At 37.7% G+C, this 11,537-nt stretch overlaps 1 protein-coding gene across 1 annotated transcript; it reads right to left on the reverse strand.

The window, feature by feature from the left end:
* Positions 1-3,475: 3,475 nt before the first annotated feature.
* LOC128093123 (uncharacterized) lies at positions 3,476-4,345 on the reverse strand. Its single transcript, XM_052708874.1, has 3 exons — positions 4,135-4,345; positions 3,894-4,066; positions 3,476-3,827 (listed from the first exon to the last, which is right to left on the reverse strand). Exons 1-3 carry the CDS (start codon positions 4,168-4,170, stop codon positions 3,716-3,718), a joined length of 321 nt encoding a protein of 106 aa, XP_052564834.1. The 5' UTR covers positions 4,171-4,345; the 3' UTR covers positions 3,476-3,715.
* Between the last annotated feature and the right edge of the window lie 7,192 nt (positions 4,346-11,537).

Genomic DNA, 11,537 nt, shown 5'->3' on the forward strand with positions numbered 1-11,537 from the left:
ATTTTTAGTTTAAAAACGTTAAGTTTAGCAAAACTTACTAAAATTTAGTTTAGTTTTGCTAAAATTAGTTAAATTCAGTTAAATTTGAGTAAATTAAGTAAAATTTGGTTAGATTAAGTAAAATTTGGTTAGATTAAGTAAAATTTATTTATGTTTTTGAAAATTTCGCTTCATTTAGTAAAGTTTGACTAAATAAAGTAGTATTTAAGTTCAGTTAAAATGAGTTAAATTTACTTAAAATTTGATAAATTCAGATAAAATTAGTAAAATAGAGTTTAATTACTTTCAATTCAGTAAAATTGAATAAATTTACTTAAATTAAGTTAAATTATGTTTAATTTAGCTAAATTTTGGTGAAATTTCGTTGTATTTGACTAATTTTAGTTAAATTTGGCTACATTAATATAAATTGTGATGAATTTTGTTATTTGTTTGTTGAGTTTATTAATTTGACTTGTTAAATTCTGCTAAATTCAGTTAAGCTTGGTTAATTTTTGTTTAATTCTGTTGAATTCAGTTAAGTTCAATGAATTTTATTTAACTTCGCAAAATTGATTTAAATTAGGTCATTAAGATAAACTTAGTTAAAATTGGTAGAATCAAGTAGAGAAAAGTAAAATTTTTGTTATATTTAGCAAAATTGAGTCAAATTTGGTAGAATTTATGTCAATTCAATAAAATTAAGGTAAGTTCTGTTAAATTTAGTAAAATTTAGTTAAAATATTTTACGTTTGGCAAAATTTGGTAAAATTTAGTTCAATTTGGCTAAAATGAGTAAAATTTATTTAAATTAAGTTAAAATAAGCTCAATTTAGTTGAATTTTGTTTGATTTAGTTTAATGTGGCTGAATTTTGGGTTTATTTAAATAATTTTGCCTAAATTTTTAATTATTAAGTTAAATTTTATTGAATTTATTTAAATTAACTTTAATTTAGTTAAATTTAGTAAAATCTTGCTAAATTCAGTTTAATTTAGTTAAATAAAGTTAACTTTAGTTAATTTTCTAAAATTATTGTACCGTAAACCGGGGTGACTTTGATAGGATTTCAATTTGTTTTTAGAATATTTTCCAACAGATAAGGTTTTTCTCAAGATTATTATTTTTAAAACATGTACTGGGGTAGACCACACAAAGTCCATGCACTTTTTCGGAAAAAAAGTTTTTTCAATAATGTTTAGAAAAATAGTTACGTTAAAAATTCTTAGTTTTAATTCCGGGGTGACTTTGATAGTCATAGTTTTTCTTGTTAAAATCATATTTAAGCTGTTCAAACTTTATTTGTACGCTAAATGTACCATCACTAAGGTAGCTGATATAGTTTTTAAGAAAAAAAATCAATGTTTATATTTAGTTTACTAAGTGTATAAGCTTTTAAGCAAAATACATATAAACTTTAGGTAAAATATTTAAATAGTTGGAATTTTGCCTAAAATTTGTTAAAACTAGTTTTGTTTATAAAATTATCGATTTATATTGCATTTTATAATGAATTCGAAGCACGAATCAAAAGTTTTCACATTTTACATGAAATTTGTTCAACTGAAATTGCCTATAAATTTGGAGATTTTTTTTAATTGTGTTTCAAAAACACATATTATTTATTATTTACAAACTTATTATTGTATTATTGTATTTTTGAATTTTTGTATTTTTGTATTTTTGTATTTTTGTATTTTTGTATTTTTGTATTTTTGTATTTTTGTATTTTTGTATTTTTGTATTTTTGTATTTTTGTATTTTTGTATTTTTGTATTTTTGTATTTTTGTATTTTTGTATTTTTGTATTTTTGTATTTTTGTATTTTTGTATTTTTGTATTTTTGTATTTTTGTATTTTTGTATTTTTGTATATTTGTATTTTTGTATATTTGTGTTTTTGTATTTTTGTATTTTTGTATTTTTGTATTTTTGTATTTTTGTATTTTTGTATTTTTGTATTTTTGTATTTTTGTATTTTTGTATTTTTGTATTTTTGTATTTTTGTATTTTTGTATTTTTGTATATTTGTATTTTTGTATTATTGTATTATTGTATTTTTGTATTTTTGTATTTTTGAATTTTTGTATTTTTGTATTTTTGTATTTTTGTATTTTTGTATTTTTGTATTTTTGTATTTTTGTATTTTTGTATTTTTGTATTTTTGTATTTTTGTATTTTTGTATTTTTGTATTTTTGTATTTTTGTATTTTTGTATTTTTGTATTTTTGTATTTTTGTATTTTTGTATTTTTGTATTTTTGTATATTTGTATTTTTGTATATTTGTGTTTTTGTATTTTTGTATTTTTGTATTTTTGTATTTTTGTATTTTTGTATTTTTGTATTTTTGTATTTTTGTATTTTTGTATTTTTGTATTTTTGTATTTTTGTATTTTTGTATTTTTGTATTTTTGTATTTTTGTATTTTTGTATTTTTGTATTTTTGTATTTTTGTATTTTTGTATTTTTGTATTTTTGTATTTTTGTATTTTTGTATTTTTGTATTTTTGTATTTTTGTATTTTTGTATTTTTGTATTTTTGTATTTTTGTATTTTTGTATTTTTGTATTTTTGTATTTTTGTATTTTTGTATTTTTGTATTTTTGTATTTTTGTATTTTTGTATTTTTGTATTTTTGTATTTTTGTATTTTTGTATTTTTATATTTTTGTATTTTTGTATTTGTATTTTTGTATTTTTGTATTTTTGTATTTTTGTATTTTTGTATTTTTGTATTCTTTGTATCTCATTATTTATATTTAAGTGTTTTATATAACTTTTCTATTCCGTAGTTTTGTGTTTTAGTATTTGAGTATTTTGTATCTTTTTTATTTTTTATATTTTGTTTTGTATTTTATGTTGAGTTTGTTTATGTTCTATATCTTTGAATTTATGTATTTTATTATGTAATTGGGTATTTTTGCCTATTTTAATAAGTTATTACGGAAACTTTTGGCCTCAAAAGAAATTCCTACTGTAGGATCAAAACCTAGTAAAAATTAAATCGATCAAAAATAAATGTTTTTGGGGAAAATAAATTATTGAGAACTTTGAAAAGTGAAGCGCCTTCGGCAAGTGATTACACTCTTGGAAAAAGAAGCAAAAAAAGCACTTTAGCAAATCAACACTGGTCAGTTGAGGTGACGGAAGCCTTGTCGAAGTGATTCAAGCCACGGCGTGACACCCTCTGTGGTAGCGAGAGATGCAGCGAGTTGGACAGCACGGCCGCGGAACACTGAGTTGGCGGATAACTGGTTCGCTCCTTCGGCCGTTTGGCCTAGCAACGGCCACCGGCTGCGTTGGATGTTGGGGCAGACGTATTGGACAAACTGCTTCCGGTTTGGCTACGGCCGATTCGACGGCCGTCTCGAACAACATCTTGCGCTGGTCTTGCAGCTTTTTGCGGCCACGTTGGCCGTTTTGGTCCTTGGGGATGCCAGCGGAGCGCCGCTTGGAAGAGGTTGCGGAGGAGGAAGCTTACGAAGACAACTGTCTACCTTAACTCGTGGTAGGTTCTCGGTAGAACGGATGCCTTGAACCTCCCGGTTTCCATAGCTAGGCGGTGTCGTAGTCTTGAGGTGGATAACCCTCCTGCTATTGGAGGGGATGGTCGACTATCCAACATCACTTTTCGTCGAATGGACCAAGCTCTTCTTCTACCAGGCCACCGGACTCTGGCCGTTCAACTGATCACCTCCACCAAACTTTTTCGCCTTTCACCAGAGCCGTTTGTGCTGCTCATTGGATAAGGTGCAACGGCGATGTGCCTTGGAGAGTAGTTTCGACGGCAGATGATCTCCGCTCCGACCGCGTTCTGGCTCGAGGGCCAACTATTTGGGAATTTCCTGTGCTGAAAAACAATCCTGTGTCAGCTTTTTGTAAATAGCATTCCCATCAAACAACTCCCGCAACATACCTTCCGATTCTCCGATTCCTGATCCGGTTATCTAGCTGGTGGCAGATCTTCCTTGGTTTGCCAAAGGTGGCCGTTTTGATCGGTGCTAGAGACGTGTTATCTAGCAGCGGCGGCTTCGAGTCTGCCAAGCCGTCCCTAGTGAATATTCCATCTTCTGGGGCAAACGAGCAAACCTGTTGTCGGGAAAATAAATCAAAATGAATGATTTTGTCTTAAATTCTAAATAAAATTTATTACTCACCATCAATTTTGTAAAAAAAACAAGGCACTTTTTCATTTAAAAAAAACAACAACCTTGCAAACACGTTCCGACAGGTTCCGACTAGCAAGGAAAATGTTTGACGTTTGCGCGTTATGGAAAATTGAGAGAGTGTGAGTGGGCCATGAAGGAAGTATGGAGGTGTGCGTGTGCAACAAAAAAATCGAAAATTTTGAGGATTGTGTCTGAACTAAAGCGTCTGAACTGGCACTGGCGATGCCCGATAATCGCCCGCTCCCCCCCCCAAAAGTTAGAGTGGGTTCGAGAGAGAATCCAGCTTCTTCCGAGGGGTCGTCAATTGCCAAAAAAAAAAACCGACTACCGTCAGATTGGGTGAATCGGGACACCTGAGTAGAATTAGTGTAGCTGTTTTAGCTTAAAATTGCGAAATTATCGGGTTGTTTCGGTTGGAATAGAATCAGAACTAGAAACTTTTCAAATTCATGTCCAAATTTGAAGCATTTCGGTGCTGTTAAATCTACTATCCCTCTTCAAAAGGGCAGTCCCGATTCGCCCCACACGACGGTATATGTACTAGACCCAAGGTCCTGGGCCACATGTGACGCACTTTTAGGGGGGTGTCCCCCCGACGAAAGAAATTATGAGAGAGAGAGTCAACCGTACGGGCCTATCAAGAGACCATACCGGTGGAAGGACAAGGCACTAGAGGCACCAAAGGACGCGGTCTAGGAAGCGACTAGATGATGCCATCGTCGTCAACATCAGCAGCAGCAACGACTGTAAAAGAGTGTGTTGTGCTTTGGAGCGAAAAACATGTGATTTTTTCCTTTTTGCCGTGCGCGGGAAGCATAATCGATGAAATGATCGTCAGCAGGTAGTCTGTGGGTGACTAGTCAAGGCACGAAATCGAAAAAGGGCTCATTTTCGTGTGTCTAACGGCAAATCATGTAACAGGCCAGGTTTTGATGGATCTAGACTAAATCGACCCCGCTGAGTCCGAAAATCGCGGTCACGAAGCCGAATTCCTTAAGGGAAGCGAGATATTCAAGATGGCGACCAATATGGCGGCTATATAGAGAAGTTAACAATATCACAGTATAAAGGTTATTGACGTGTCGATTTTAACTAATTTGGGGTCGCTGAACTCGAATATGATCATGAAAATCGGTCACGGCGATCCAGCAGTGTGTAATCCAAGATGGCGTCCAATATGGCGAAGAGAGAATCTTCAAGTATTTTTAAACAACATGTAACAGGCTTGTGACCGATCAAATTTAACTAATTTGGGGTCGCTGAACCCGAATATGACCATGAAAATCGGTCACGGCGACGCAGTAGCGTGTAATCCAAGATGGCGTCCAATATGGCGAAGAGAGAATCTTCAAGTATTTTTAAACAAGATGTAAAAGGCTTGTGACCGATCAAATTTAACTAATTTGGGGTCGCTGAACTCGAATATGACCATGAAAATCGGTCACGGCGACCCAGTAGCGTGTAATCCAAGATGGCGTCCAATATGGTGAAGAGAGAATCTTCAAGTATTTTTAAACAACATGTAACAGGCTTGTGACCGATCAAATATAACTAATTTGGGGTCGCTGAACCCGAATATGACCATGAAAATCGGTCACGGCGACCCAGTAGCGTGTAATCCAAGATGGCGTCCAATATGGCGAAGAGAGAATCTTCAAGTATTTTTAAACAACATGTAACAGGCTTGTGACCGATCAAATTTAACTAATTTGGGGTCGCTGAACCCGAATATGACCATGAAAATCGGTCACGGCGATCCAGGAGCGTGTAATCCAAGATGGCGTCCAATATGGCGTAGAGAGAATCTTCAAGTATTTTTAAACAACATGTAACAGGCTTGTGACCGATCAAATTTAACTAATTTGGGGTCGCTGAACCCGAATATGACCATGAAAATCGGTCACGGCGATCCAGGAGCGTGTAATCCAAGATGGCGTCCAATATGGCGAAGAGAGAATCTTCAAGTATTTTTAAACAACATGTAACAGGCTTGTGACCGATCAAATTTAACTAATTTGGGGTCGCTGAACCCGAATATGACCATGAAAATCGGTCACGGCGATCCAGGAGCGTGTAATCCAAGATGGCGTCCAATATGGCGAAGAGAGAATCTTCAAGTATTTTTAAACAACATGTAACAGGCTTGTCACGGCGACCCAGGAGCGTGTAATCCAAGATGGCGTCGAATACTTGAAGATTCTCTCTTCGCCATATTGGACGCCATCTTGGATTACACGCTCCTAGGTCGCCGTGACCGATTTTCATGGTCATATTCTGGTTCAGCGACCCCAAATTAGTTAAATTTGATCGGTCACAAGCCTGTTACATGTTGTTTAAAAATACTTGAAGATTCACTATTCGCCATATTGGACGCCATCTTGGATTACTCGCTCCTGGATCACCGTGACCGATTTTCATGGTCATATTCGGGTTCAGCTACCCCAAATTAGTTAAATTTGATCGGTCACAAGCCTGTTACATCTTGTTTAAAAATACTTGAAGATTCTCTCTTCGCCATATTGGACGCCATCTTGGATTACACGCTCCTGGATCGCCGTGACCGATTTTCATGGTCATATTCGGGTTCAGCGACCCCAAATTAGTTAAATTTGATCGGTCACAAGCCTGTTACATGTTGTTTAAAAATACTTGAAGATTCTCTCTACGCCATATTGGACGCCATCTTGGATTACACGCTCCTGGATCGCCGTGACCGATTTTCATGGTCATATTCGGGTTCAGCGACCCCAAATTAGTTAAATTTGATCGGTCACAAGCCTGTTACATGTTGTTTAAAAATACTTGAAGATTCACTATTCGCCATATTGGACGCCATCTTGGATTACACGCTACTGGGTCGCCGTGACCGATTTTCATGGTCATATTCGAGTTCAGCGACCCCAAATTAGTTAAATTTGATCGGTCACAAGCCTTTTACATGTTGTTTAAAAATATTTGAAGATTCTCTCTTCGCCATATTGGACGCCATCTTGGATTACACGCTACTGGGTCGCCGTGACCGATTTTCATGGTCATATTCGGGTTCAGCGACCCCAAATTAGTTATATTTGATCGGTCACAAGCCTGTTACATGTTGTTTAAAAATACTTGAAGATTCTCTTTTCGCCATATTGGACGCCATCTTGGATTACACGCTACTGGGTCGCCGTGACCGATTTTCATGGTTATATTCGGGTTCAGCGACCCGAAATTAGTTAAATTTGATCGGTCACAAGCCTGTTACATGTTGTTTAAAAATACTTGAAGATTCACTATTCGCCATATTGGACGCCATCTTGGATTACACGCTACTGGGTCGCCGTGACCGATTTTCATGGTCATATTCGGGTTCAGCGACCCCAAATTAGTTAAATTTGATCGGTCACAAGCCTGTTACATCTTGTTTAAAAATACTAGAAGATTCTCTCTTCGCCATATTGGACGCCATCTTGGATTACACGCTACTGGGTCGCCGTGACCGATTTTCATGGTCATATTCGAGTTCAGCGACCCCAAATTAGTTATATTTGATCGGTCACAAGCCTGTTACATCTTGTTTAAAAATACTTGAAGATTCTCTTCCGCCATATTGGACGCCATCTTGGATTACACGCTCCTGGGTCGCCGTGACCGATTTTCATGGTCATATTCGGGTTCAGCGACCCCAAATTAGTTAAATTTGATCGGTCACAAGCCTGTTACATCTTGTTTAAAAATACTTGAAGATTCTCTTCCGCCATATTGGACGCCATGTTGGATTACACGCTCCTGGGTCGCCGTTACCGATTTTCATGGTCATATTCGAGTTCAGCGACCCCAAATTAGTTAAATTTGATCGGTCACAAGCCTGTTACATCTTGTTTAAAAATACTTGAAGATTCTCTTCCGCCATATTGGACGCCATCTTGGATTACACGCTCCTGGGTCGCCGTGACCGATTTTCATGGTCATATTCGAGTTCAGCGACCCCAAATTAGTTATATTTGATCGGTCACAAGCCTGTTACATCTTGTTTAAAAATACTTGAAGATTCTCTTCCGCCATATTGGACGCCATCTTGGATTACACGCTCCTGGGTCGCCGTGACCGATTTTCATGGTCATATTCGGGTTCAGCGACCCCAAATTAGTTAAATTTGATCGGTCACAAGCCTGTTACATGTTGTTTAAAAATACTTGAAGATTCTCTCTTCGCCATATTGGACGCCATCTTGGATTACACGCTCCTAGGTCGCCGTGACCGATTTTCATGGTCATATTCGGGTTCAGCGACCCCAAATTAGTTAAATTTGATCGGTCACAAGCCTGTTACATGTTGTTTAAAAATACTTGAAGATTCTCTCTTCGCCATATTGGACGCCATCTTGGATTACACGCTACTGGGTCACCGTGACCGATTTTCATGGTCATATTCGAGTTCAGCGACCCCAAATTAGTTATATTTGATCGGTCACAAGCCTGTTACATGTTGTTTAAAAATACTTGAAGATTCTCTTTTCGCCATATTGGACGCCATCTTGGATTACACGCTACTGGGTCGCCGTGACCGATTTTCATGGTTATATTCGGGTTCAGCGACCCGAAATTAGTTAAAATCGACACGTCGACAACCTTCATACTGTGATATTGTTGACTTCTCTATATAGCCGCCATATTGGTCGCCATCTTGAATATCTCGCTTCCCTTAAGGAATCGGGCTTCGTGACCGCGATATTCGGACTCAGCAGGGTCGATTTAGCCTAGATCCATCCATAGATTCACTATTCGCCATATTGGACGCCATCTTGGATTACACGCTCCTGGGTCGCCGTGACCGATTTTCATGGTCATATTCGGGTTCAGCGACCCCAAATTAGTTAAATTTGATCGGTCACAAGCCTGTTACATGTTGTTTAAAAATACTTGAAGATTCTCTCTTCGCCATATTGGACGCCATCTTGGATTACACGCTCCTGGGTCGCCGTGACCGATTTTCATGGTCATATTCGAGTTCAGCGACCCCAAATTAGTTATATTTGATCGGTCACAAGCCTGTTACATCTTGTTTAAAAATACTTGAAGATTCTCTTCCGCCATATTGGACGCCATCTTGGATTACACGCTCCTGGGTCGCCGTGACCGATTTTCATGGTCATATTCGAGTTCAGCGACCCCAAATTAGTTAAATTTGATCGGTCACAAGCCTGTTACATCTTGTTTAAAAATACTTGAAGATTCTCTTCCGCCATATTGGACGCCATCTTGGATTACACGCTCCTGGGTCGCCGTGACCGATTTTCATGGTCATATTCGGGTTCAGCGACCCCAAATTAGTTATATTTGATCGGTCACAAGCCTGTTACATGTTGTTTAAAAATACTTGAAGATTCTCTCTTCACCATATTGGACGCCATGTTGGATTACACGCTCCTGGGTCGCCGTGACCGATTTTCATGGTCATATTCGAGTTCAGCGACCCCAAATTAGTTATATTTGATCGGTCACAAGCCTGTTACATCTTGTTTAAAAATACTTGAAGATTCTCTTCCGCCATATTGGACGCCATCTTGGATTACACGCTCCTGGGTCGCCGTGACCGATTTTCATGGTCATATTCGAGTTCAGCGACCCCAAATTAGTTAAATTTGATCGGTCACAAGCCTGTTACATCTTGTTTAAAAATACTTGAAGATTCTCTCCCGCCATATTGGACGCCATCTTGGATTACACGCTCCTAGGTCGCCGTGACCGATTTTCATGGTCATATTCGGGTTCAGCGACCCCAAATTAGTTAAATTTGATCGGTCACAAGCCTGTTACATGTTGTTTAAAAATACTTGAAGATTCTCTCTTCGCCATATTGGACGCCATCTTGGATTACACGCTCCTAGGTCGCCGTGACCGATTTTCATGGTCATATTCGGGTTCAGCGACCCCAAATTAGTTAAATTTGATCGGTCACAAGCCTGTTACATGTTGTTTAAAAATACTTGAAGATTCTCTCTTCGCCATATTGGACGCCATCTTGGATTACACGCTACTGGGTCACCGTGACCGATTTTCATGGTCATATTCGAGTTCAGCGACCCCAAATTAGTTATATTTGATCGGTCACAAGCCTGTTACATGTTGTTTAAAAATACTTGAAGATTCTCTTTTCGCCATATTGGACGCCATCTTGGATTACACGCTACTGGGTCGCCGTGACCGATTTTCATGGTTATATTCGGGTTCAGCGACCCGAAATTAGTTAAAATCGACACGTCGACAACCTTCATACTGTGATATTGTTGACTTCTCTATATAGCCGCCATATTGGTCGCCATCTTGAATATCTCGCTTCCCTTAAGGAATCGGGCTTCGTGACCGCGATATTCGGACTCAGCAGGGTCGATTTAGCCTAGATCCATCCATAGATTCACTATTCGCCATATTGGACGCCATCTTGGATTACACGCTCCTGGGTCGCCGTGACCGATTTTCATGGTCATATTCGGGTTCAGCGACCCCAAATTAGTTAAATTTGATCGGTCACAAGCCTGTTACATGTTGTTTAAAAATACTTGAAGATTCTCTCTTCGCCATATTGGACGCCATCTTGGATTACACGCTCCTGGGTCGCCGTGACCGATTTTCATGGTCATATTCGAGTTCAGCGACCCCAAATTAGTTATATTTGATCGGTCACAAGCCTGTTACATCTTGTTTAAAAATACTTGAAGATTCTCTTCCGCCATATTGGACGCCATCTTGGATTACACGCTCCTGGGTCGCCGTGACCGATTTTCATGGTCATATTCGAGTTCAGCGACCCCAAATTAGTTAAATTTGATCGGTCACAAGCCTGTTACATCTTGTTTAAAAATACTTGAAGATTCTCTTCCGCCATATTGGACGCCATCTTGGATTACACGCTCCTGGGTCGCCGTGACCGATTTTCATGGTCATATTCGAGTTCAGCGACCCCAAATTAGTTAAATTTGATCGGTCACAAGCCTGTTACATCTTGTTTAAAAATACTTGAAGATTCTCTTCCGCCATATTGGACGCCATCTTGGATTACACGCTCCTGGGTCGCCGTGACCGATTTTCATGGTCATATTCGGGTTCAGCGACCCCAAATTAGTTAAATTTGATCGGTCACAAGCCTGTTACATGTTGTTTAAAAATACTTGAAGATTCTCTCTTCGCCATATTGGACGCCATCTTGGATTACACGCTCCTGGGTCGCCGTGACCGATTTTCATGGTCATATTCGAGTTCAGCGACCCCAAATTAGTTATACTTGATCGGTCACAAGCCTGTTACATCTTGTTTAAAAATACTTGAAGATTCTCTTCCGCCATATTGGACGCCATCTTGGATTACACGCTCCTGGGTCGCCGTGACCGATTTTCATGGTCATATTCGAGT

The sequence above is a fragment of the Culex pipiens genome, chromosome 2 (assembly GCF_016801865.2).
Source record: "Culex pipiens pallens isolate TS chromosome 2, TS_CPP_V2, whole genome shotgun sequence".
NCBI classification, from domain to species: domain Eukaryota; kingdom Metazoa; phylum Arthropoda; class Insecta; order Diptera; family Culicidae; genus Culex; species Culex pipiens.

Excerpts from the sequence above, each read along its gene's own strand:
- LOC128093123 (XM_052708874.1), bottom strand. The coding sequence starts at position 4,170 with ATGAAAAAGTGCCTTGTTTTTTTTACAAAATTGATG. Across the intron at positions 4,067-4,134 it reads TTTTTTTTACAAAATTGATG|GTTTGCTCGTTTGCCCCAGA; the intron begins GTGAGTAATAAA and ends TCCCGACAACAG. Across the intron at positions 3,828-3,893 it reads AGGAATCGGAGAATCGGAAG|CACAGGAAATTCCCAAATAG; the intron begins GTATGTTGCGGG and ends ATTGTTTTTCAG.